Source organism: Humulus lupulus, chromosome 4, assembly GCF_963169125.1.
Source record: "Humulus lupulus chromosome 4, drHumLupu1.1, whole genome shotgun sequence".
Lineage (NCBI taxonomy): Eukaryota > Viridiplantae > Streptophyta > Magnoliopsida > Rosales > Cannabaceae > Humulus > Humulus lupulus.
Window position 1 is genome coordinate 103,780,444 of NC_084796.1, and position 27,039 is coordinate 103,807,482.

The 27,039-nt window shown below is 43.0% G+C and overlaps 1 protein-coding gene across 2 annotated transcripts; it reads right to left on the reverse strand.

Annotated features, from left to right (window-relative positions):
* Positions 1–26,721, reverse strand: LOC133830684 (uncharacterized). Of its 2 annotated transcripts, none has more exons than XM_062260720.1 (9): positions 26,560–26,720; positions 26,337–26,452; positions 26,180–26,237; positions 25,751–25,900; positions 25,105–25,315; positions 24,565–24,610; positions 716–836; positions 550–622; positions 1–366 (listed from the first exon to the last, which is right to left on the reverse strand). In XM_062260720.1, the coding sequence occupies exons 1-9, from the start codon at positions 26,630–26,632 to the stop codon at positions 144–146; spliced, it is 1,071 nt and encodes a 356-aa protein (XP_062116704.1). In that variant the 5' UTR covers positions 26,633–26,720; the 3' UTR covers positions 1–143. The 2 variants fall into 2 exon arrangements, with proteins under 2 accessions (XP_062116704.1, XP_062116705.1); XM_062260721.1 differs by having other exon boundaries at positions 226–373; positions 26,560–26,721.
* Positions 26,722–27,039: the final 318 nt, after the last annotated feature.

The window sequence follows — 27,039 nt, forward strand, 5'->3', positions numbered from 1 at the left end:
TTGAGAAAAATATATATTATATATTAATTTTTAATCAAAGTTTGGGTGCAAATATAATGAGCCTCGTATGAATGTATAATACAATTCCCCATTTCGAATCAAAATTTGTGGGTCGTTGACCTAATTCTAATATAGTCTCTTCTCTAAGCCACCCCGGGCAAAGAAGATACTGTTTTGTCTACTGATGAGGCTACCTCTTTTACATTCTCTCCTTCGTTAAAGTGGCCTCTGAGAAACTCTACAGTCATGAATGTGAGAGCAGAAGCTGGAACATACCATGTAATTCTGGGGATACTTCCTCTGAACATACCCTTCAGACCTTCTGCCTTCCAAACTCGACAAATCGCGTCTGACCAACCCTTATACCTGAAAACTTCATGAAAATCGAATAAGTTATTTCATCATTTATTTAGTCATGAATGGAAACCAACTGTTATGTTCATTGAAGAAAACCAGGGCAAAGACAAAACTCCCTAAAAACAAATGGGCAACAGGAAATGCTTTTCTCATCTATAAGCTACTTCTGTACAAAATTTTGTAGAAGGATACCTTAAAGTTGATCCCTGTACTTGTAATCTTGTCTTGATGACATCTAGGGGAGTAGTGAGATATGCACTAAAACCTGCACAATGTTACAAAGCTATGAATTGTTCTTTAATGTTATAGAACTACAAGAAGCCTTTGTAAAATACTAAATGCTACCCAGAAAACATACCACCAGCAAATCCTCCTAATACAAGCCCCTCCATAGAACTATTAACATGGCAGTTTGAATTGATATTCCATCTTTGCTTCCCATACTCAGTCATGTCTTTCAAGGATTCATAAAACATAACCTGCAAAGTGAATAGACTAATAATCAATTTACTGAAATAGTTGCGGCATAAGTACCCAATGTTTGGGTTTTGTACGCGGCATAGACCCAATGTTTATTTTTAGTGACAAAAGTATCTAAAGTCAGTAAAACTGTAATTCCGTCAGCCTCCTCCGTTAGGTTCCGTTTCGTGATGACTGGACCAACACGTGTCACTTCGTGATTGGTCCAACTCAATAATATATTAGGGATATTTGCGGCATAAGTACCCAATGTTTGGGTTTTGTACGCGGCATAAGTACCCAATGTTTAAAAATAATTATGATTTGGACCAATAAAAACGTGACACGTGTCTGCCTAACGGAGAAGACTGACGGAATTACAGTTTTACTAACTTTGAGTACTTTTGCCACTAAAAATAAACATTGGATCTATGCCGCGTACAAAACCCAAACATTGGGTACTTATGCCACAATTATCCCTAGTTAAATATAAGATAACAAAATAACAACAATAACAATAACAATAATAATAATAAATATTAAGCAAGAAACAAAATTCAAGGGGGTGAGGCTGGTCTTTCGCTCTCTCCATGGTGAAGCATAAGAAATCTGGTCAGAAGCCCGTTTCTAGGCTGCCCTTGCAAGAGCCCCCTTCAAGCCAAAAATTCGAAGTCACGGATCAACTTCCAGAGGATGAAGCTCAGATCGATTTCATGGATGCAATGGATGGTGATTTCTCTTCCCTGAACGACGAGCCTGAGGCTATCGACAGAGTTAAACGCGATGAGGCGCTGGCTTCGATCCAGTCAGGCTGTCAACCTAGAGATGGTTCTACACATAGGTTTCAGTCACAGTCCAAGGCGCACTGGGCGAAGCTTGATACCACGGTTGGTAACGTGGGGATGAAACTCCACTACCAACCTCTGACTGCTAAGGAAGGTAAACTCATTGCTCAACTGGATTTGAATGAGGTTGAAATTGAATCAGAATATTGGAACACAACGTTGGTTTGTTGGGTTTGGGGGGCAAATCCTCCTCTCACTGTTTTTGAGGGATTTGTTCGAAGGATTTGGGGAAATTATGGTGTGGAAAAGGTTGTGAGGGTGAAGTCAGGAGTTACAATTGTGAAGTTTCACGATGAAGTAACGCGTGACCTTGTTCTTGAAGCAAGAGGGATTCACTTTGATCGCAAACCTGTCATTTTGAGGCCTTGGACTACTGATTTCGATTCCCCTTAGTTCAGTTCCAGTTTGGGTTCTCTTGCAAGGTTTAGGACTGCAATACTAGGATACCAATTGCCTCAGTGCTTTGGTCAGCACCATAAAGCATATAATGATTGATAAATTTACTAAAGATAGGTCGTTGATAAAATTTGCTCGAGTGCTTATTGATATGGAAATTTTTAATTCAATTTCTAGCTCTATTATCTTCATGAATGAATGGGGGCAACTTATAGAGGTCCGATTGAATTTGAGTGGCTGCCTATTAAATGTGCTAAATGTGGAGGTTATGGGCATGATGGTGGGAGTTGTAGGAAGGTGCAAAAACAGGTTCGGCGACAAAAAGCTAAGGGGGAGGTTCCGATGTCGGTCTCAGTTCCTACTTGCGATGCAACAGGAGGTTTGGTTGGTCCTGCTACATCAGTTGTTGGGGTTACTGAAGAACAAGACGTAGGGAATCAACTACAACAGAGGAATCATGGGGATGTGGAGGAGCTAGGGGGTGTTTGGGAAACTCCAAAACGGAAAGGAAGCCGAAGTAAGAGTCATACCACTACCCTAGCTCCTTATGCTTAGGCTAGGGAGGATGGTGGAGATGCTGCTAAAGTTTCTTCTTATGGAGTGTTGCAATCTGCTGTGTTGGAACATTAGGGGTCTTAATAAAAAGAATAAGCAAGAGGGAGTTAGAAGACTGCAAAATGAATAAGGTTGTTATTTGTATGCTCTTAGAGACAAAAATGCATGGAAATAAAGTTGTTGATATGATGAAGACTATGTTTACTGGCTCGAACTTTCATACTGGCTCTACAATAGAAGGGAGAATCCTCCTTTGTTGGCTGAATACTTATGTGAAGATTGATATTTTGGAGGAGAATGCTTAATTTCTGCAATGTGTGGTTAGACAGGTTGGAATGCATCATGATTTCTGTCTCACAGTAGTCTACGGGCGAAACTCTATTCTTTCCCGTCAAACCTTGGTTAATTTTGTGAGATTTCAATGTTGTTTTTGATGGGATGGATAGAATAAGAGGTTGTGCTATTTCTCATGCTGATATTGAGGATTCGGTTAGTTGGCTTGCAAATGGTTGGGTTGATGAATTGAAAAGCACTGGTTCAGTTTTTACTTGGTGTAATAAACGTGAAAAAGGGGATCGCATTTACTCGAAAATTGACAGTCTTTAAAAACGAAACTTGGTTGGACTGCACCCTCAAGCTGAAGCTTTCTTCCATTGGGAGCATATTTCAAATCATTGTTTTTGCTTGATCAAAAGTCTGAAGCAAGGGATTCTGGGCTACTAGCCTTTCCGATTTGACAATTGTTGGACAAAGCATGAGCTATTTCGAGAGACTGTGCTTCAAAATTGGAATCTGCCTGGAAGGGGTTCGGGTCTTTTCGGGATCATGGTTAAATTGAATCGTCTGAGAAGAGTTTTAAAGGATTTCAACAAGGGAGTCATTGGTGATGTTCAACAATCATTTGACCTTGCTAAAAATCATTATCAGCTAATTCAAGAGAAGCGTCAGCATGAGTCTTCCTCGTCTCGGCTTCTTCATGAGGATAGGATTGCCTTTGAGAATCTTAAATTTCGGTCTAAGATGCTTGAAAGTTTTCTAAGACAACGTAGTAAAATTACTTGGTTGCAATTTGGTGATGAAAATTTTGCCTACTTTCATGCTAGCATCAAGAAGAGAAAAGAAGAAAATCGAATAGCCTGGTGTGTTTCCACTCGAGGTACCTTGGTTTGATGATTTTGAGGATGTTGTCAATCATTATCTTTCTTACTTTAGAGGCATTATGGGCAGTTCCAGCTCTCCCCAAGCCAAGATTAGACTAAGTTGCATGAAATTTGGCGAAAAGCTCGATTTATCTCAACAACTCAGCTTAATTAAACCGTTTACGTGCCAGGATGTGAAGCAGGCCCTGTTCAATATCCATGATTTGAAGAGCCCTGGGCCAAATGGTTTTGTAGCCAAGTTCTTCAAAGTGATGTGGTCTAACATTGGAAGGGATATATCTAACGCTGTTTTAAATTACTTTGAGACAGGGAAGATTCCTTCCCAACTTAACAAAACTATGTTGTCTCTGATTCCAAAGGGGGACAAGCCATCTAAAGCATTGGACTATAGGTCGATTGCCTGTTGCAACACTCTTTACAAATGCATTTCCAAAATGCTCTGTACTAGACTCTCCCTGGTTCTCCCAAAGATTGTTAATTGTAATCAAGGCCTTCATCAAAAATAGATCCATTGCCCATAACATTCTTATTCTTCAAAACTTGCTTAAGGGATATAACAGGAAAGGTATTTCCCCGAGATGTCTTATGAAGATTGATCTTAGTAAAGCCTATGATACCTGTTGACCGCGTTTTTGGCCAACGACGTGAGAACGTCAAAAACGATAAAACCTTCAAGAGAAAATAAATGACAGACGATTTTATAGTGGTTCAGCCCCAATGTGATGGTAATAGCCTAATCCACTTAGAGTTATGATTATATATCTACACTCAAGATTAGATGAACCTGAGTCAACTGAGTTTATTCAATGTAGATTACCAGAATACAAGAATTCTCTCAAATACAAGTACTCTCTCTCTCTAGAAAATTCAGATCAAAAGTTCAAAATTCCAAAATTCCTCTTTATGATGCCATAAGCCTTGTATTTATAGGCTTAGGATCGTACAGATGATATCCCCATCATCGGGATATTTTATTATTCTCATTATATTTAAATTACAACAATATTCAAAATGTAACAGTACGCTAAATTTGTGGGATAAATGAGAGATTCCCGCGTATGCCAAGACCGATTCTTGTTGAAGCCGTTTCTGTGAATCTTGACGTAGTCCTGCTTTATCTAGTTGATCCATATCACCTTCAGTCTGGTCGGCCACACTTTTACTGGGCAGTCATGCACTTGACTGGGCAGACATGCACTTAGCTAGGCAGACGTGCACTTAGCTAGTCGGACATGGCCATGACCGATCGGCCAAGTTCATGCCTGGTCGGACAAAGTCATGCCTGGGCAAGCAAGGTCATGCTTGGGCAGGCAAGGTCATTCCTGGGCAGACAAGGTCATTCCTGGGCAGATAAGGTCATGCCTTGGCAGACAAACACGTGACTGATCGGACAAGGTCATGCCTGGGCAGACAAACACGTGACTAGTCGGACAAGGTCATGCCTGGTCGGTCATGACACTTCTTATGCCAGTCAAAATTCTTTATCGGTCTACTGGGTTACTCCTAAGCCAGGTCACCCAACCATTCCTTGCCACTTGTCATTTCTATTGGCACATCATCATTTTCAAATTTTGGGAATAACATTTGTCTCCCAAGTTTATTATATGATAGCTCACATAATAAACTTTTTTCTCCACAGCTGACGGCACTATATAAAAAAAAAAATAACTGTTCATCTTCCCGCCATGCAGCAGACCACAACTCCACAGACCACGATCACTGCAAATAACTGCTCATAATCGTGGGGAGAAAAAATATCCCGGGAATCTCAAGGGTCCAAAAATAAGTGGTAACTCCCGCTTTTTTCCTTTAAATAGACCCCTACACTTACACATTCCCACACACACACAAAAAAAAATCAGATTGCAAAAACCCTTCATCTTTTTCTTCCTCCCTTGGCCAAAACCCCTCAACCTCTCTTCTCTTGGCTGAAAGTTCATAAGCTTTCAAGGAGGAGCTTCGCATCTCTTCAAGCATTCTCCAAGGAAATCAAGGACTCTTCAAAGTTGGGTAAGTCTTCTCTTCCATCTTTACTTGTGTTATTTTTTCCAAAAATTTCATGAAAAAAACATGTAGTGGCCGAAACTCTATAGGGGATTTTTCTTGAATTTGCCCATGAATGTTGGAGATATAATGTGTTTGGTGGCTGTTTTGATGTTGTTTAGATTATGGGTAACCCAATATTATCTTCAATTTCATAGGAATTTAAAGAAAAATAGGTCATTTTAACCTAAATCATGAACATGGGTTTTAGGGTTTTTGATGGCATATGTGGTTTAAAGAACATTGAAAAACTTTTCAATTTCCCCTTTTTGATCTTGTAGTTGTGTGTTTTGGATGAGAAAATATGTTTGTGTTAGGGATTTTAGGCTTTTGTCTTTTCGGAATGGGTTTGTGGTGATATTTGGGGTATGGCCGTTTGGCCATATGCTTCTTTTTTTTTTTTTATAAAAGTGTGGTCCGATCGGACCACACATGAACTCCTCGGACTCAAGCTAGCATCCGCCGGATGCTAGCATCAAATTTTGGACTAGGCCTCTCGGACATCAAGTGTCCGATCGGACCAGGCGTACCACTCGGACACGTTTGGCCAACTCTTCGAACATCAGGCACAATGCTCGGACGCACATAGGCAGCTCCTTGGCACCCAGGCGCACCACTCGGACATCCGCTCGGACGCACACAGGCAGCTGCCCAGACGCACCCGATCGGACCAGGCATGATGCTTGGCTCCTCGGACATGGGCATCCGCTCGGCCACAACACGGGCTCCTTGGACAGCCCCTTAGGCACGCACACACGGACACTTCTTAGGCACTTTAGGTACTTTTAGGCACAAAATTTATTTTTTTTCCCATGCATGCTATATTTTTACTACTTAGATAAATTTTTCTAAGTAGAAAAATAAATTTTGTTCTTGTTGAATTTTATCTGTATGGTTACTCACCTCCCCATTTTTTATTTTTTGTAGATGAATCGCTTTGACTATAGGGGAGGTGACAACCACACGGACTCCGATACGTCTATCCCGCAGTCAATCGAGACCCCTCAAAGTAGCAATTCCTCATCAAAGTCTTCCACCAGTCGCACTCCTGAGGATCGCCTCCGCCGCTTCAAGCAGATCCTTCCCCGTTCAGCTTTGTACTTTCTCCACGAAGAGCAGTTTCTTCAACAAGCTAAACAGTCGACCATGAGGGTGAAGAATTCCAATAGACTCCCCCAGGACCAAGATCCACAAGTTGCATGAAGAGCGGTGCAAAAAGTGGTGGAACGCAGTGAGGCCCACACTGCAGCTTCTTCGAGACCACCTCTTCAGGTGTCAAAATCAAGCAAGACTCGGAGACGAATCACCCAGGAGTTTGCCACCGAGGTCCAACACTTGGCCGTCCAAAAACCAAGGAAGGAAGGAGAAGAAACACCTTCCTGGTTCACTGCCAAGCCTACAAAACTCAATCCCGGGATGTTCGATAAACACATCCAAGCCTTGGGTTTGAGTGGGGTGAACGTGATATGTCCGCGCCCTCACCAGAGAGCCAACAGGCCCGGCAGACCATACTGTGCCTGGTCCAGGCACCATATCTACGCAGGAGCGACAATCCCGCTACACACTTTTTTCCGGTCTGTAGCGGATTATTTCAACGTCTCCCATTTCTAGATCGCTCCGAACGGGATTCAGGCGTTGTCTGCGCTGTACATTCTCTACTATCTGCAAGGCTGGGATGAGCCTACTCCTCATGAGGTACATTACTTGTTCGACTTCAGGACTAACCCAAACCATAAGAACACGAGTTTTTTCCACCTCTTTCACAGGCAAAAGGGAGTTAAATACCTTTGTGGTATCACACACAAGTCGAACCCCGGGAAATACTACACAGAGTATTTCCTCACATCAGACATCAAAGCCAACAACTTGGCTTTTACACATGCGGGTCCATTCAAGCAACCCTTGCCCACTCAAGAGATGTTCAAGCGAGCAAAGGAGTTGGCTAACATGTGTATTGAGGAGAAGGACGTGAAAATTTTGGTTACTGTAGACAACCTTCAGATGGTGGGCCTGCTTCCATGTAATCAAAACATTACAGTGGAGAGTACCACTGAGGAGAATAATGCGACCGATCAGTCCAACGCCGGGACTGAGGTGGTGACTGACCAGTTTTCTCCTGGGCCATCTCCTCACTCCTGTAGACCAGGCAATCTCGTCATTAGGGAACCTCAGCCTGAGTATCAACGCAGTCCTGCTATTCCCGCCCAGTCCAGGAAGGGAAAGGCCATCCAGCCTGAGATGGACCTCAGCTTATCATCCGATGACGAGGACGACTTCCTCGGTCAGATGCTCAACTCAGGTCTAGTAGTCATAGCAATATGTTTGATAACTTGGTGATATGAGATTAATAGAACTGTTGTAGTAATCTACTGATCCACATATTGCTTTATATTTTTTTTTTCTAACAAATCTTGTGTTTTCCTCTTTTGCAGATCCAGAGATGTTCAGGCACTGCAGCGCTCCTCCTGCCCCAAAGAGGAAGTCTAGAGAAGGAAGTGGCTCCACTCCTCGAGCAAGGTCCCGAGGACAATGCCGCCCAGCCAAGGGAGACAACCTGAGGGGTTAGTTACGATCCTGCAATTGACCCCTTCCTCGCTTCCTCCTTCAGCGAGCCTAACCCCCCCTCGTCCGACCGGCCCGAGCGAGGCACTACGCACTGCTAGTACCACTGGGAGGGGGCAGTTGATTAGACCCTCCACGACGCTTCAACGATTCAAGGCTTTGAATCCTTCCCTCGACTCAGTGTTGATATCGTCTTACAGAGAGGGATTGCTCAGTTGGCGAATGTAAGTGCTCTACCACAAGATAGTTTGTTACTTATGTACATACTTCGTAGTAACCTTTTGTTTTTCATGCACACTCATGACCATCTGTCATGCCCAGCACCGATCAGTCAACTACAAGGAGTTGATCAAGGTCTTAAATGATCAACTAGTGGAGGCTCAAGCTAAGGTGGATGCTTTTCAATCCAAGTTGGAGCGGTCAGAGAAGACTGTGGCTGAGCAAGAGGAGTCTCTTAAGGGGTTGGCTGATGGGAATGACCAACTAACCCAAGCCAACAAGTCACTGACTGATCGGCTAGACAGACTGACTCGTGAGAACGAGGGGTTAGCTCGCGAGAACGAGGGACTAATTCGTGAGAATGAGGAGCTGAAGCAGGAGAAGGAAATTGATCTGACTTGCTACGAGGAGATCTGCTTCAATTGTTTTTATCAGGTGTGGAAGCTAAACAAGCCTCTCAACCTCGACTTTCTCACCGAGGAGATTAAGGCAGAGGAGCTCGCCAAATGTGAGGTCAGGGCTGCTGAGGAAGCTGCTAATCCTGCCAGCACTATATCTGCTTCCCCTACGCTATCATTCCGACCGGAGGGAGCAGTTGATGCCGAGGAGGGGGTTGATCAACCTACTAGAGCCGACCAGTGATCTCTCATCTACCAATGAAGCTTCTGCCCGACCAGACAAGTTGTTATCCTACCAGCCTTCTATCATACTTTATTTTGTTTTTTGTTATATACACTTTTGCTCGTATGATCGAGTTGTTTGGCATTTGCACTTTACTTTTCTTTTTTAGCTAACTTGAAACATTTAAGTCTTTTTACACTTAAAACATTACAAGTTTATTGTGAATGGTAAAGTCTCTGTATGCCATTTATTTTCACATGAGTACTTAGTTTTCTAACTTAGAAATTCTAAACATTTCATAAGTCCATACTAAATATACTTTCTCACGCTCTTATTGCTCTAACATTTTATGAGCATAACATTTATTATCACACGAATTTCTGCTTCTAACTTAAAATTTTAAAAATTCCAAGTTACTTAAGCTTTGTCAAACAAGTTAGCTTAATGGCCTTTTTGGACTTCAAAAATTTACAAGTCAGCCTAAAAACAGATATTTTTGCTCGTGCTCTTATTGCCTGTGTTGAAGTGCACGCCAGTATACCCTATGTGCCCCCCAAGTGATTGAGGGTTGAAAAATCCTTGATCACTTGCTACTTGGCCGAATTTGTCCGAACAGTTACTACTCGTGAAACACATAGAATATACCAACATATTTCAGCAGTTAACCACTGCAAAAACATGCAACTATTTAAACGTTGGTCATTCATCTGATGGATACCGACCAATTGAACACTGCCCGGTATATATGTATATTTATTTTTAGAAGACCTTTTTTGTTTAAACTGTAATGACAGTTGAACACTGCCAAGCAAGAATAATCAACACATATGCAAAATTTGTAGCAAGATTCAACCACGTTGCGCGTGATCTCTTTTATTACTCGTAAAAATAAATGACAAAACGTGTCTAATAACGAGTCTCAAACAAAATAACATTGTTCAAAATAACATGACTGGTTAGCAAATAGTCAGTTCACAAACAATCTTAAATAACAAGTTAAGCACTTGATACAAAGCTACTACTCTGTAAGCAGTATTTATTGATAATATTTCCTTGAGTGCTCGCCATTCCAGTAGTTCCTGATCAGCTCTCCATTTAACCGAGCAAGCTTGTAGGTGTCGGGTGGCAAGACTTGCTCAATTTGATACGGTCCTTCCCAGTTTGGTCCTAGTACGACAACTGCCGGGTCTCTGACGAACACCTTTCTGAGGACCAAATCTCCGACCTGGAACTTTCGATCTCGGACTTTGAAATTGAAATAGCGCGCCACTTTTTGCTGATGAGCAGCAACTCTCAGGCTTGCCTTCTCTCGTCTCTCCTCGAGGAAATCCAAAGATTCTGCTAGCAATTGATGATTCTCCTCCTGGTTGTACATGGTCCTTCGATGAGATGGTGGGTCTACTTCCACAGGTAACATGGCTTCATACCCATATGCCAAGGAAAATGGGGTATGACCAGTTTGTCCGGGCAGTAGTCCTGTATGACCAAAGGATTTCTGGCAATTCTTCCACCCAAGCACCCTTAGCTCGCTCCAGACACTTTCAGAGTGTCCTTCAGAGTTTTGTTTACGGCTTCAACCTGCTCATTGGCTTGTGGATGGGCCACCGAGGAGAAACTTTTTGTGATGCCATGTCGAGTGCAGAAATCGGTAAATATGTCACTGTCGAATTGGGTGTCGTTGTCAGACACTATCTTCTTGGGCAGACCATAGCGACATATTATATTCTTAACCACAAAGTCCAACACTTTCTTTGAGGTGGTCGTGGCTAGTGGGTCGGCCTCAGTCCACTTAGTGAAATAATCCACTGCAACCACTGCAAACTGCACTCCTCCTTTTCCTTTGGGCAATTTCCCGATCAGATCAATACCCCACACTGCAAAAGGCTATGGGCTCTGCATTTGCTTTAAGACATTCAGAAGCGCCCTGGGCACTTTAGAAAATCTCTGGCACTTATCACACTTCTTCACATACTCCATAGAATCCTCGTTCATTGTAGACCAGAAAAATCATTGCCGCAAAATCTTTTTAGATAGACTCTGCCCCAGCATGATCTCCACAGAACCCTTCGTGCACTTCAGCTAATAAATTTTTTGACTGGTCGGGTGTTATGCACCTGAGTAGAGGCAAAGAGCACCCTCTTCTATACAAGACTCCATCCATCATAGTGTACCTAGCAGCTTGCCTCATAATCTTCCTTGCTTCATTTCGATCATCTGGGAGGGTTCCTTGCTCAAGGTAAGCAATGATGGGTGTCATCCAAGTGTCAGCTATTGTGATAGGTATGGCTTCTTGTTCATTAATGCTTGGCTCTGCCAGGTATTCCACCGGTACTATGTTCAGAGTTTCGGCATCTTTTGCACTAGCTAGCTTTGCTAGAGCATCTGCGTTAGAGTTCTGCTCCCGTGGTACCAACTTGATGGTGTACTCCTCGAATTGTGCTAGCAGATCCTTGGTCTTATTTAAGTATGCCACCATACGTAGGCCCCTTGCCTGATATTCCCCCAAGACTTGGTAGACCACCAATTGAGAATCGCTGTTCACTTCCACCGACCGGGCACGCACATCTCTAGCCAAGCGCAAGCCTGCTAGGAGGGCTTCATACTCTGCCTCATTATTAGAAGCATTGAATCTGAACCTCAGTGCACAATGAATTCGGTGCTTCTCTGGTGTGACTAATATAATCCCAGCTCCCGAATGATGCTCATTCGACGACCCATCAATAAAAAGTTGCCAAGTAGGAAGTTCATCTTTCTGCTCAATGACACGCTCTTGCTGGTCGGGAACATCAGCGATCCCGGTACAGTTAGCAATGAAATCTGCCAAAGCCTGACCCTTAATAGCAGACCTCGGTTGGTACTTGATTTCAAATTGGCCCAACTCAACTGCCCATTTAAGTAGCCGACCAGACGACTCCGGCTTCTGTAAGACTTGGCGTAGAGGCTGGTCAGTTAGGACTTTAATGAGGTGTGCCTGAAAGTACGACCGCAATTTTCGTGATGCAAGTACCAAGCAATAAGCCAACTTCTCGATCATGGGATACCGGGATTCTGCTCCTATCAGCCGTTTGCTGACATAGTACACCGGGTGCTGCACTCTATCCTCTTCTCGTACTAGGACAGCACTAACAGCGTGCTCCATGACTGCTAGGTATATAAAGAGGTCTTCTCTATCAACGGGCTTCGAAAGAACAGGAGGTTGGGCCAAATGTTCCTTTATGGCTTGGAAAGCTTGCTCACATTCTACCGTCCACTCAAACTTCTTGTTTCCTCTAAGCAGGTTAAAAAACGGGACACACTTGTCCGTTGATTTAGAGACAAACCTGCTTAGAGCTGCAATCCGCCCAGTCAAGCTTTGCACATCCTTAATTCTGGCCGGAAACTTCATTTCTATGAGAGCCTTTATCTTTTCTGAGTTTGCTTCTATTCCTCGGGAGTTCACAATAAACCCAAGAAATTTTCCATAACCCACTCCAAATGAGCACTTGAGGAGGTTTAACTTCATGCTGTACTTTCTCAGTATTGCAAAACACTCCTCCAAGTCTTGCACATGCCCTTCAACTTCCTTTGATTTTACCAGCATATCGTCTACGTACACCTCCATTGCCGATTAAGTCACGGAACATATCATTTACAAAACACTGGTAGGTAGCTCCTGCATTCTTCAACCCAAAGGGCATGACCCTGTAGCAGTATAGCCCTATATCTGTTCGGAAGCTGGTATGCTCTTCATCAAGAGGATGCATGCTGATCTGGTTGTATCCCGAATATGCATCCATGAAAGACAATGTCTCATGACTAGACGTAGCATCTACCAACTGGTCTATTATTGGCAAAGGAAAGCAATCCTTTGGGCATGCTTTGTTCAAATCAGTAAAATCTACGCAAGTCCTCCACTTCCCATTGGGTTTGGGCACCAACACTGGGTTTGAAACCCAGGCAAGGTAGTATGCTTCCCTGATAAACCCATTCTCCTTTAACCGCTCTACTTCCTCCTCGAGAGTTTTTGCTCGATCCTTGTCAAGCAACCTCCTCTTCTGCTGCAATGCTGGATAGCTTTCATCCACATTGAGCACGTGGTTGATCACAGTTGGCGAGATACCCACCATATCCTTGTGAGACCAGGCGAAGACATCTTGATTCCTTCGCAAGAATTCTATCAGTTGTGCTCTTACCTCTGCTTTCAACTTTTTTTCCAATTTTGACCCCTCTCGTCGAGTCATTCTTATCTATAAGGACCTCCTCTAACTCCTCAGACGGTCCCACATCACTTTCATAATCCCCAAAGCGAGGATCAAAGTCCCTTCCCTCGCTTTGGGCAACGCCCTATTTGGTGACTTCATCACCGGATGGGGTTTTCTGCTCTTTTAAACCAAGAATGCTCTCTTGGCCAAACTCCTCTAACATCTCTTCTCGATCGGTTACAACTGCAAAACTCAGGTCAACATCCATCTCGTCCACCTCCTCTCTCTCAGCACATACAATCATGTTGCTCTCTTTGGCCCCCTTCCTTGCTTTAGCTACTGAGGCATTATAGCACTCCCTAGCCTCCCTCTGGTCTCCTTAGACGCAGCCTATGCCCGCACTAGTCGGGAACTTCATGGAAAGGTGCCAGATTGAGACCGCCGCATGTAAGTTTGTGAGCAGTGGTCGACCAATAACCACATTGTAGGTGGACGGGCAGTCAACAATAAAAAAACTCAGTCATTACTGTCTCATGTTTGGAAGCCTCCCTCGTCGTAACTGGCAACTTGATAGTTCCAGCTGGTGACAATCCTTCTCCAGTGAACCAATAAATGACTTGAGAGCACGGCTTCAAGTCATTGATAGATGCTTCATCCTCTCGAATGATGACTTATAAATAATGTTCACAGAACTCCCTGTGTCGACCAGACATCTCTTCACCTTCATATTGGCAATTTGGACTATCACAACAAGAGGGTCATTGTGAGGATACCTCACGTGTCGAGCATCTTCTTCAGTGAAAGTGAGGGACTCACTTTCGTATCTTGGGTTCTTCGGTGGTCGCTCCTCCACCGTCATAACTTCGGATGTTGATGCTGCATCCAACTCATGACGAAGGGTGCGAGCATACCTCTCCCTCGCCTTATTGCTATCTCCAGCAAGATGTGGACCTCCACATATGGTATCTAGTGTGAAGTCCACAGGTTCAGGTTGCAAAGGTGGGGATCATTGCCGCTTGAACCCAGGATTGTTGTTACTTCCCTCTCCCTGGGTCTTTTCTGCTCAATACTTCTTTAGCTTCCCCGACCGGAGGAGAAACTCTATCTCATTTTTGAGATGATTGCACTCATTCGTGTCGTGACCTGTCTCCATGGAAGCGACAGAACTTGTTCATATCTCTTTTACTCATCTCCTACTTGATTCATTTACTCCTCCTAGTTCTGATAGGAGAGTGCGAGGTTCTGCTGGTGGCCGTCAGGGCAGTGGTGACAACTGGAGGAGTTTTCAAGTGTGTCCTCGGTGCAGGCGACGACATCAGGGTGAGTGCCGGATTAGGGCATGTTTTATCTATGGGAGTGCCAACCATCTAAAGAAGGACTGTCCACAAGCTAAGAAGGAAGAGCCAAAGTAGGGAGACAGTCTCGCTCCTGCCAGGGTATTCGCTTTGAGTCAGACTGAGGCGGAGGCTAGTCCTTCAATTGTGACAGGTCAGATCTCTAGCGCTAATTCTTTGTATATTGCATTGATTGATTCAGGGGCTACCCACTCATTTGTATCTGCTAGGGTGATAGACCAGCTTTGAAGACCTAGTATTGTATATGCTAGGAATTTTCAGACTTTGTTGCCAACAGGAGAACTGGTAGTCTCTAGGAGATGGGTTAGAGCATTACCAGTAGAGATAGATGGTAGGGAACTGTTTGTTGATCTGGTTGAACTAGATATGGATGATTTTGATATGATATTAGGGATGGATTGGTTAATGAGGTATGGAGCAACGATTGATTGCAACCGGCATATGGTGACTTTCGAACCGGAAGGTGAGGTACCTTTTGTATTTGTGGGGACAGTAAATGGACCGCGAGTGCCTATGATTTCAGCACTGAAGGCTAGACCTGATGCAGGAAGGCTGCATAGGATTCCTGGCGAGTGTTGTAGATACTTCTAAGGTGGTGGCAGCGGGACCGAATGAAACCAGATTAGTATGTGAGTTTCCAGACTTATTTCCAGCAGACTTGCCGGGGTTGCCACCACAGCGGGAGATTGAATTCGTCATAGAGTTGGCACCGGGGGTGGAGCCAGTTTCTAGGGCACCCTACAGAATGGCTCCAGCAGAGTTAAAAGAACTGAAGATTCAGTTACAGGAGCTATTGGATTTGGGGTTCATCAGACCGAGTTTCTCGCCATGAGGTGCTCCAGTGTTGTTTGTTAAGAAGAAGTATGGGTCGCTTAGGATGTGCATTGACTACAGGGAGTTGAATAAGCTGACCGTTAATAACAAGTATCCACTGCCTAGGATTGATGATCTATTTGATCAGCTTCAAGGGAATATGGTGTTTTCAAAGATCGATCTTCGGTCAGGCTATCATCAGTTGAGAATTAAGGAGGAGGACATACCGAAGACAGCTTTTCGGACAAGGTACGGGCATTATGAATTTCTGGTTATATCCTTTGGATTAACCAATGCCCCAGCAGCTTTCATGGACATGATGAATAGAATTTTCAAGGATTACCTAGATAAGTTTGTAATTGTGTTTATTGACGATATACTAGTATACTCCCGGTCAGAGACAGAGCATGAGCATCATCTGCGCCTGGTATTGCAGCGGTTGAGAGAGCATAAACTGTATGCTAAGTTTAGCAAGTGCGAGTTCTGGTTACCGCAAGTGACATTCTTGGGCCATATCGTTAGTAAGGAGGGGATACTGGTTGACACAAGTAAGATAGAGGCAGTGAGAGATTGGCCTAGACCGAGTAGCGTTCCTAAGTCAGAAGTTTTCTTGGTTTAGCAGGGTACTACCGACGGTTTGTGGAGGGATTCTCCAGAATTGCTACTCCATTGACAGAGTTGACAAGAAAGAAGACTAAGTACGTGTGGACAGATCGGTGTGAGAATAGCTTTAAGAAGTTAAAGCAACGGTTGATTACTGCACCAGTGTTGAGTCTGCCGACAGAGAATGAGAAGTCTGTAGTTTACTGTGACGCTTCTAGACAAGGTTTGGGAGGTGTGTTGATGCAAGCTGGGAAAGTAATAGCTTATGCATCAAGGCAGTTAAAGGAGTATGAGCAGAGGTATCCCACACATGACCTAGAGTTGGCTGCGGTGGTATTCGCGCTTAAGGTGTGGAGGCATTATCTGTATGGTGAAAAGTGCGAGATATACACTGATCACAAAAGTTTAAAGTATTTCTTTACCCAGAAAGATCTGAATATGCGCCAGAGGAGGTGGCTAAAGTTGGTAAAGGATTACGATTGTGACATCTTATATCATCCTGGAAAGGCTAATGTTGTGGCTGATGCGCTGAGCCAGAAGGGCCCAGGTCAGTTGTATGGTTCGAGGCAGGTATCAGACAGACTGGCTGAGGAGATGGCCAGGGCATGTATTGAGTTAGTGGTTGGTAGGTAAGCCAACATAACTCTCCAGTCCACGCTCCTTGAGAGGATTAAGTTAGCACAGGGAAAGGATCCCCAGTTAGTTGAGTGTAGGGAGAATGTCCTGGCTGGAACGACTAAGGACTTCTCTATCTCGGAGATGGGCCTACTGAGGTACAAGGGACGGATTTGTGTTCCGACTGATCCAGTTATTCGACGGGAGATTCTAGATGAGGCTCACACCACTCCCTACTCTTTACACCCGGGTACTACGAAGATGTACCAAGACTTGAAAGTTTTATATTGGTGGTCAAGCATGAAGAGGGATGTGGTGGACTATGTGGCAAGGTGCCTAACTTGTCAGCAGATTAAGGCTGAACATCAGAGGCCAGCAGGGTTGTTGCAGCCTCTAGGGATTCCTGAGTGGAAATGAGAGGATATTGCGATGGACTTTGTGGTTGGGTTACCGAAGACCGTGGGTCAGCATGATTCGGTGTGGGTGATTGTAGACAGGTATACTAAGTCCGCCCACTTTTTACCTGTGAGAATAACTTATACTGTGAAGCAATATGCTGAGCTTTATGTAAAGGAAATTGTTCGACTTCATGGGGCTCCGAGGTCGATAGTGTCCAACAAAGACCCCACCTTCACCTCCAAGTTTTGGGAGAGCCTGCAGAAAGCAATGGGCACACAGCTACGGTTTAGTACCACCTATCATCCTCAGACAGATGGGCAGTCTGCGAGGACGATTCAGATACTGGAAGATATGCTTCGGGCCTGTGTGTTAGATTTTGGGGGATCTTGGAGTAAGTATCTCCCATTGATTGAGTTCTCGTACAATAATAGTTACCAAGCGACTATCGGAGTGGCTCCGTATGAGATGCTGTATGGGAGAAAGAGCAGGTCACCGATACACTGGGACGAGACAGGGGAGAGAAGATATCTAGGTCCTGAAATGGTTCAGAGGACCAATAAGGCAATTGAGAATATTAGAGCTCGTATGCTTGCCTCCCAGAGTGGTCAGAAGAGTTACTCGGATCTGAGACGCAGGAGTGTGGAGTTTCAGGTCAGCGATCATGTGTTCCTCAGGGTTTCACCCCTAAGAGGAGTGAAACGATTCGGTGTTCGGGGCAAGCTGAGTCCCAGATTTGTTGGTCCCTTTGAAGTTCTGGAACGAGTTGGTGAGGTAGCTTACCGGTTAGCGATGCCTCCAGCTCTATCAGGAGTTCACGACGTGTTTCATTTGTCTATGCTCCGGAAATATGTATCAGATACTACCCATGTGTTGAGCTATGAGAATTTGGAGTTGGATCAGGATTTGTCATACGAGGAGAAGCCTGTTCAGATTCTTGATAGGAAGGACAAAGTCTTGCGGAGCAAGACCATCGCCTTGGTTAAAGTGCTGTGGAGGAACAGCAAGGTTGAGGAGGCGACGTGGGAGCTTGAGTCCGAGATGCGGGAGCGGCATCCCGAGTTGTTCAGGTAATTTCGAGGACGAAATTCTTGTAAGGAGGGGATAATTGTAACACCCTAAGTTGCTAATAAGGTTTAGGACCTTGGTTAGCGTGTCTGGAGGGCAATAAGTGAATTAATATGATAATATGTGAATTTAAATGAATATGTGATTAGAATACATGTTTAGGTAGTATAAATATGCATGCGGGCCCCGTTTGCATGATAAGGGTAAATTGGTAATTTTAGCCCGTTGAGGGCATAAATGTGATAATTATATTATGTGATTTGTACCACGTGGATGTGGTGATATTAATATGATGCACGTGCCGAAACGGTCCTAGAGAGCTAGATAACTCAAAAGTCACAACGGGATTTTATACCCGACTCGGGAGGAGCCTAGGGGTATTTCGGGGATTTTGTAATTTAGTTCTTAAGAGATAATGGTAACTGGTAATATGGTAACTTGTGTAACTGTTAGTAACCGCTAAGAGTAACAGATTTTGATGGAGAAATGGTATAATTGTAATGTAAGTAAAAGGACGAGTGCCCTTGAGGTTTAGTTAGGAAGGAATATTAGTGGAGGGATAGGATGGTTTTTTGGCAGTGGTTTGGATAGCTTTGGCTGAGGAAAATGGATATACACGATCCTTTATGCTAGGTATGACTGAAATTATGATTTGGAAGGCTAGAGAAATCAAAAAAGAAAAGGGAGAATTAAGAACTTAGAAGGCAAAGTGGAAGAGGAGGTGAGCTGTGTTCTTTGAGGCTAGTGAAGGGCTTAAGGGTGTGGAATCAAACACAGATCAAGGTTTACACTGAAGTAAGGATTTAGTCTCTGTTTTTGTTAAGTTTTGAACTTGATTTTGGAAAGAATTGAAAGATAGCCATGGATTGTTTTGCATGAGAATTCAGCTGGTTTTTCAAGGGGGAATTCGGTTTAAAGCTTGGATTGGAGGGAGCTCAAGTTGAATTTGTGATTGAGGTAAGAGTATTAAACATGTTTGAAAACCCATAACCGTTATGGTTTAAGAATTTAGAGGTCTGGTTTGCACTTCTCTCAAGTTTTGGTTTAAGTGTTTGAAATCTGAAACTTAAGTATGAATTTTGGGAGTGGCTGTGTAATTGAGCTAGATTGTGATGTTTTTAGGTTGTTGAATGGTCTATTTGGGGTTTTGAGTTGGTTATGGGGCTTAGGTATGAGTTTGGGATGATTTGGAATGGTTTTGGCTCGGGGAAATGCATGGGAAAAACCCAGATTTCTGGGTTCGCGAAGGAGCGTCGCGGCCCTGTTCTTGGGTGCCGCGGCGCGAGGCTGATTCTGGGCAGGGGAAGCTCTCTGACTTGCTGGGCGTCGCGGCCCTCTAGGGCAGCGCCGCAGCGCTAGGCTATTTTCAGCCGCGGCGCTAGGCCATTTTCAAAACACAAGATTTTGCAATTTTGGGCCTTTGCTCCAGGGGTTCGGGGGATGTCTTCGATATATTGTTTTAGGGATTTGGGAGTTCCGAGAGTGTGGGACTAGCCCCGGAAAGTGGTTTTGGATTGGTTAGCATTAAAGGGTGTTTCATGTGTTGTGACTAGGTTTTCGGAAGGGCTCGGGATAGAGGACCGTGCTTGTGATCTTGGTGCATTGGAAAGCTCGGGATACAGGTAAGAGAACTGTAGCACCCGTGTTGCAGGGCTTGAGCCCATTGAATTGTTGCTGGGCGCGGCCCTAAATTGTATCATTGTTAGGATATAGCTAAATATGAATGATTGTATATTTGGTTGTTATTTGAGAATGCTTAGTGTGGTAAAAGCAGAACGAACGGCGAGGGGCCGGGAACGGCGAAAGGCCGAGAATGGTGAAGGTCGAGAACGGCAGTGGGGCCGGGAATACCACTTAGCACATGGAGTGCTTGTGGCTAGGGTGAGACCCCAGTGAATACATGGGATATCCATACGGTGTGGATCGGGATCCCAGGCTTTGGTAACGCTTCTGGGACGGCATGGCCGTATATGTGTTAGATTCTTGCTGTATTGACTGTATTTTATGCATGTGCTATGTACTGTTTGAGTTTTCTTGCTGGGCTTCGGCTCATGGGTGCTCTGTGTTGAAGGTAAGGGCAAAGAGAAAGTCAACCAGCCATGAGTACGGAGAGCGTGGGGGCAGCACATACATGTTCGGTCTGCCCGACTGTCTTGGTTGGGGACATTTTTGAGAAATGGCTGTATAAACCCTAATTTTGATGGTTAAATACTTATAATCTTGCTTTGAGTTGTAAATATTTTATAAACTGAGTTATGGGATCCGAATGTTAAACTCTCGGACTTTTAATGAAATAGAGTACTTTTAAAAGATTACAGCCTAGAATTTTCACTTAATCACACTTTTGTTTTAAAAACCTCATTTAACGAGTTGATTGCACATTTTAACCTCACTTAGTAACGACTCTAAGGTAGTAGGGCGTTACACCTGTGGTCTACCGGATCAATCGCAGATGGTCGTTTTGACAGACTCTGAACTGCTGCTGCCAAGGCATCAAGCTGGGCTTGGATGCCTGGGGCCACTGCTAGGGACTCATTTTCGGGACCGCCTGGTCGGGCGTTCCTATCCGGCAAACCATCATCAAGTATTTCTACTCAACTGGTAGGTCGGATTGGCTCTTGCCCTTCGACCGGGACGGTCCTTAATCTATCAGCAATGACGTCCCTTAGATCCTTTTGAGTAGTGTGCTTTCCCAATCGATCGAATACCGTACTCCGAGTCTTCTCGGAAGGTTTGCTGGGTGGAACATGCTCCTTGCCACTGCGCTGGTTGGGATGCAGTGGTGGCCTTCCTGTCTGAGCTGGGCGATCTTTTCCTCCTCGATGGTTATCATTATTCTTCTCCTTCGACTGGTCAGTGTGATGACTGTCAGCTTCATCACGCCCATGCCCATCTTTGAAGTGGGAAGTTTCTTTACCTCGAGGAGCTCTATTGTGCTCCTGCTCAGGAGGTGTTTTCTTGCTACCTGACTTATGACTTCCTGACCTGGAAGTCTCTGATCGGTGGCTCCTTGAGGGGGTTCTGGAGTTCCCCCTTTGAGTTGAGGCAGTGTCCGACCGAACTCCATCTTCCTCACAACCAAGTGGGTTACTACCACCCCTGCTTGGTCCGCGAGAGTGGGGTCTATCAGTGTTCTTACGACCAGCTTTTGTGGTCCTTGCTCCTGGGGTGGCTGCCACTCCAGGTGCAGCTTGGGCATTGGCCCGGGTCAGCTACATAGCTGCCTCCAGAGCGAGTGCAGCCTCGCGATGTCGCCTATCGGCCTCCTCCTGCTGTCGCCGGATCTCCTCACTCCTGGCGTCCATTTCCCGTCTTTGCTGCTCGAATGCGGCATTCTGCCTAGCCATTTCTTCAGCAAACGCCTCCTGTCTGGCGTTGAACTGTGCCAACTCCTCCTGGAAGGCGCTCATGGCTTCCTGGAGCTCTTCAACCTCTGGGGTTACATCTTCGAGCACGACTCTAGGCTCAGATTCACGATCTTGAAGGCTAGGACCTTCTGATCTGGCAGGCTCTTTAGAGGAGCCTGTCTTCTTGGAGGCCGCATTGGTGTTCTTAGGCGCCATAATACTTCAAGGACCGTCTGTCTTCCTCTTCGGGCTCTCAATGAAAGCACCAAAATGTTTACCGCATTTTTGGCCAACGACGTGAGAACGTCAAAAACGATAAAACCTTCAAGAGAAAATAAATGACAGACGATTTTATAGTGGTTCAGCCCCAATGTGATGGTAATAGCCTAATCCACTTAGAGTTATGATTATATATCTACACTTAAGATCAGATGAACCTGAGTCAACTGAGTTTCTTCAGTGTAGATTACCAGAATACAAGAATTCTCTCAAATACAAGTACTCTCTCTCTAGAAAATTCAGATCAAAAGTTCAAAATTCCAAAAGTCTTATTTATGATGCCATAAGCCTTGTATTTATAGGCTTAGGATCGTACAGATGATATCCCCATCATCGGGATATTTTATTATTCTCATTATATTTAAATTACAACAATATTCAAAATGTAACAGTACACTAAATTTGTAGGATAAATAAGAGATTCCCTCGTATGCCAAGACCGATTCTTGTTGAAGCCGTTTCTGGGAATCTTGACGTAGTCCTGCTCTATCTAGTTGATCCATATCACTTTCAGTCTGGTCGGCCACACCTTTACTGGGCAGTCATGCACTTGACTCGGCAGACATGCACTTAGCTGGGCAGACGTGCACTTAGCTGGTCGGACATGGCCATGACCGATCGGCCAAGTTCATGCCTGGTTGAACAAAGTCATGCCTGGGCAGGCAGGATCATTCCTGGGCAGACAAACACGTGACTGGTCGGACAAGGTCATGCCTGGGCAGACAAACACGTGACTGATCGGACAAGGTCATGCCTGGTCGGTCATGACACTTCTCAAGCCAATCAAAATTCTTCATCGGTCTACTGGGTTACTCCTGAGCCAGGTCACCCAACCATTCCTTGCCACTTGTCATTTCTATTGCTACATCATCATTTTCAAATTTTGGGAATAACAATACCATTGATTGAAATTTTTTGGAGGACCTCCTTAAAGCTTACTGTTTTCCTTCAAAATTCATAGATTGGATAATGATTTGTTTAAGGGGTTCCTCTTATTCTCTAATTATGAATGGAAGAGTCCAAGGTAGTTTTGATGGAAAAAATGGGTTGCGACAAAGTGACCCGATTTCACCATTGCTCTGTCCTGGTTATGGAGTTCCTTACAAGGTTGCTGCTCCAAGCTACTTGTTCGGCTGATTTTAGATTTCATCCTTTATGTAAGTGCCTGGGTAAGCGCCTGGGTAAGCGCCTGGGCTTGGTGAGTTTGTGCTTTGCTGATGATCGTATTATTTTTTGCAAAGGGGATAGCAAGGCTATTAAGGTTCTCAAGGAGGCCTTTGATGATTTTAGCAAATGCTCGGGCTTGATAGCTAATCAGTCCAAATCCCATATTTATTATGGGGGAGATAAAGAATCGGAGAAACAATGTATAGCTGCTATGGTTAACTTCGAAGAGGAAAAATTTCCGCTTAAGTATTTGGGAGTCACATTGAGACCAATTAAATGGAAAGAGGCTGACTATGTTCATATTATTACCAAGCTTCATTTAAAGTTGCATAGTTGGGCGAGCAGGCATTTGCCTTTTGCAGGGCGAGCTCAACTCATTCACTCTGTCTTGCTTGGCATCACAAGTTATTGGATGAGTATTTTTATCTTGCTCAAAAGGTTGTTAAGGAAATTGACAAAATCTGCAGAATATTCCTGTGGGGTGGAAAAGGAAACACTAGTAAATTACACTATGCTTCTCGGGAGTTTGTTTGTAAGCCCAAGAACTATGGTGGTCTGGGATTCCGAGAAGGGAGTAAATATAATAAAGCTTCAATGGCTAAATATGTTTGGGCTCTGTCAATGAAACAAGATGTTCTTTGGGTGAAATGGATAAATGCAATCTATTTAAAGAACCAGGATTTCTGGGACTATGTGGTGAAGGCGGATGTGAGTTGGTATTGGAGAAAACTGGTTCATCTCAAAGACAGTTTCACTCGAGATGACATCTTAGCAGCTGGTACTAGTGGTAAATTTCGGATTAGTAAAATCTATGATAAATTCCTTTCCCACTTTGCTAAGAGTGATAGTTATGGAGTAGTTTGGTGTAGATTGGCAATGCCTAAACATAGATTCATTCTTTGGCAAGCTATAAATCATCATCTGTTAACTATATATATTTTGAGTATTCGGCAAGTTGTTGTAGATTCTTTGGATTGCTCTGTTTGTGGTTCTGGTAGGGAATGTCATGAACATCTCTTCTTTGACTGTCTTTACTCAAGGAAAGTTATTAGGCAGGTTCAGGCGTGGCCGGCATTGAGATTTGGCCAACAAGTCATGCAGATTGGCTTCAATGGGTGAACACCAAGAGGAAGCACGCAGTGATTTCAGCCATCACCACAGCAACCATGGCTGCTACTGTTTACTATATCTGGTGGAATAGAAATATGTGCATTTTTTAAGGAAAAGTATTCTTACTTTCTCATATTGATGGGTTGATAAAACAAGCTGTTAAAGCTAGAATTTTGTTATTGGATAGGAGGAAACTATCTAAAAGTGATCAGTTTAAGTTTGATTTTATTTGTAATATGTGATCAGGTTGTTTGTTGGTTTGCTCTTTTTGAGTGGAATAAAATTCTTCTTTTGATAAAAAAAAAAAATAATAAATAAATAAATAATAATAATAATCTAAAGAAAGTTATAGCAAGATTTAATTATCAAAGAAATTGGTAGCAAAGGAAAAAGTAATTGAAGCAATTACGTACCATAAGGCCAGCAAATGGAACATCTCTTGCAAGAGTAGACCAGAATCTATCAAAGAAACAAAATCAATAATGCAAGAAAATACAGGTCTGCAGCTCGCAGCATGTCTGCATGTGCATTGTATGATCTATGCAAATGCTTGAGCAGGCAAAACAGAAAATTTTACAGTACTTATAGTGACTCATTAGTCCCATTAAACTGAATGCTTTTTCATTATGACTCAAACTTGTTTCACAGTATACTGGCATTGAATTCAACAAAATTCAGAGAAATCCAAATAATAAAAACAGGAAAATGGGCCTCAATAATTCTTAATTTTTATATTACTCATGCCAATATTGATGGTAAAAGTATACATAAAATAGAGAAAGAGCTTTTCTTTAGTCATAGTAGATTATGAAAAACCTACAGAAGAAACAGGGAGAAGCAACATAATATTCATGCCTTTTATTCCTATATTAGCTTCTTCCCTCTTCCAGCATGCTTTCTATTGGAAAAATATTATACCAAACAAAGACTATAAAGTTGAGTTCAAGAGATACCCTGCATATAATCCCTTTAGTCCCTGTTCTTTCCATATCGAGCTGCCAGCATGGAATATTCCTGTATAGTAACCATACATTTGGAGACTGGGCTTCCTAGCAAAAGTGTCCTTCATCATAACAGAGCTCCATGATGCCCTTGTACCCTGAATCTGCATGCGTTGCTTCATCACTTCACACGGAACATACACAAAAGAACCCAGTGTATCTCCTGAAATGCATAAGAAAAGAAGATAAAATTATGAGTCCCTTGAGGTGTTGATGGCTGCTGAAGCACAAATACTCAAGTTCACAACCTTTGCACCATGTTTTGTAGAACAGCAATAAAACAAAGAATTTAGAGCTAGCCTTTAACTAGGAATCAGTGTATGCAGCCACACAAAAGAAAAGAATATGAAGACTGCTTGTCTACTCATTCAAAAATTGCATTAGGAAACTCAAATACCTAAGGAAAATGTAACTTGAAAGCACCCTTTGCAACAAACAAATTCAGTTAAGTAATGTCATTAAAGCACCTAGTTCCATGATTACAATGTCATTAAATAAAAAATAGAAACCCTTTGTTTGATGTCATTGGGCAACCATATCTATAATGCTAGAAGAAACTGAAGAAGAGTTGTTGGAAGAACTAGAAGGGGCAACTTACCAACAGCTCCAGCAATGAAATGGGCCCGGTGACCACCAAGGCTTGGATGTGATTCTTCAATCCACTTTTTGGTAGACTCTATCACGCCAAAATATGTTGCTCCCGTTGCAAGAGACCCAGTGATTCCAGGAGTTATACCTCTATAAAAACCTACAACAATTGTTAGTTCAAGACTAGCAAGCAATCTTGTAAACTTACCACCATACAAAGTCTTGAAACAATTTTTTTTTAGTTCAAACTCCTACTCACATGATCATATTAAGACATTCTTTTACGCGTCCTTAATAGAAATCTAATATCAAATGTTGATACCATATGATGGTGATTGGTGGCTGGCTTATACACATCATAGTTACAACTAACATGCCACGACAAAATTATTAAATTGTAAAGAGGACAAAAAAATGATAAAGAAAAATATTTAGTTACCCCTAGATCCATCTGCAACCCAGATTGTTCTGATCATTTGAGGTATGCCCTTTTGGTTCTGCAACATATTAAGAGAAACATATCATTTGTAAGCACACTTTCATTTTCCAAGCTCAGAACAAAAAAAAAAAAAAGAGTTGTAATTATAATTTTGTACCTGAGTTCCACTAAGAATAGCCTGACTTTGAATACGAGTCTTAATGGTGTCAATGGGATGCATCATCCCTTCCCCAAAAGCCCCAGCAATGGCTCCCCAAATAAACTCTCTCCATACTATAATCGTTGTGTCAAAAGAGAAAGAATAAAACATATGAAACTGCCTGCTGAAGACAAATTTGAACAGTAAAAGGTTTTAGACAGTATTAAAAGCTTTTACTGACTGAAGAAATAATTGCGAGTAATGCTGGTGGATAAAGCTTGAGCTTCGATTGAACTGGAACTCTGAACCGCCATTAGAGATGTAGAAGACCGTTAAACCCCTTCTTAGGGTTTTAGATTGCCGGGCAAGTTAGATTTTCTATTGGAAGGCCGGGAAACTCTCCTCCATACTTAATTAGGACTAGGCTAAAAATTTTAAATGTTTTAAAAATATTAAATAATTTCATTTTTTAAAAAAAAAATATTTCTTCTATCTCTTTTGTATTAAAAAAAAAATTATACATAATTTTTGTTCGTGCAATTTTTTTGTAATAATTAAAAATTATATATTTTAAAATATTTTTTAAGTGATTGTGTGGTAGGAATTTCTTTTTCACATTTGCGTACAACATACTCCTTATATGAATATGAACACGTAAGGGTGTCTTGACCATAAATTTTATTTTCATGATGGTGTTCATTGTATAGCAAACATCCTGCAG

Coding starts and splice junctions, on each gene's coding strand:
- LOC133830684 (XM_062260720.1), bottom strand. CDS start 26,632: ATGGCGGTTCAGAGTTCCAGTTCAATCGAAGCTCAAGCTTTATCCACC. Junction 25,901..26,179: donor GGTTGCAGATGGATCTAGGG/GTAACTAAATAT, acceptor CAATTGTTGTAG/GTTTTTATAGAGGTATAACT. Junction 24,611..25,104: donor CTAAAGGGATTATATGCAGG/GTATCTCTTGAA, acceptor TTTCTTTGATAG/ATTCTGGTCTACTCTTGCAA.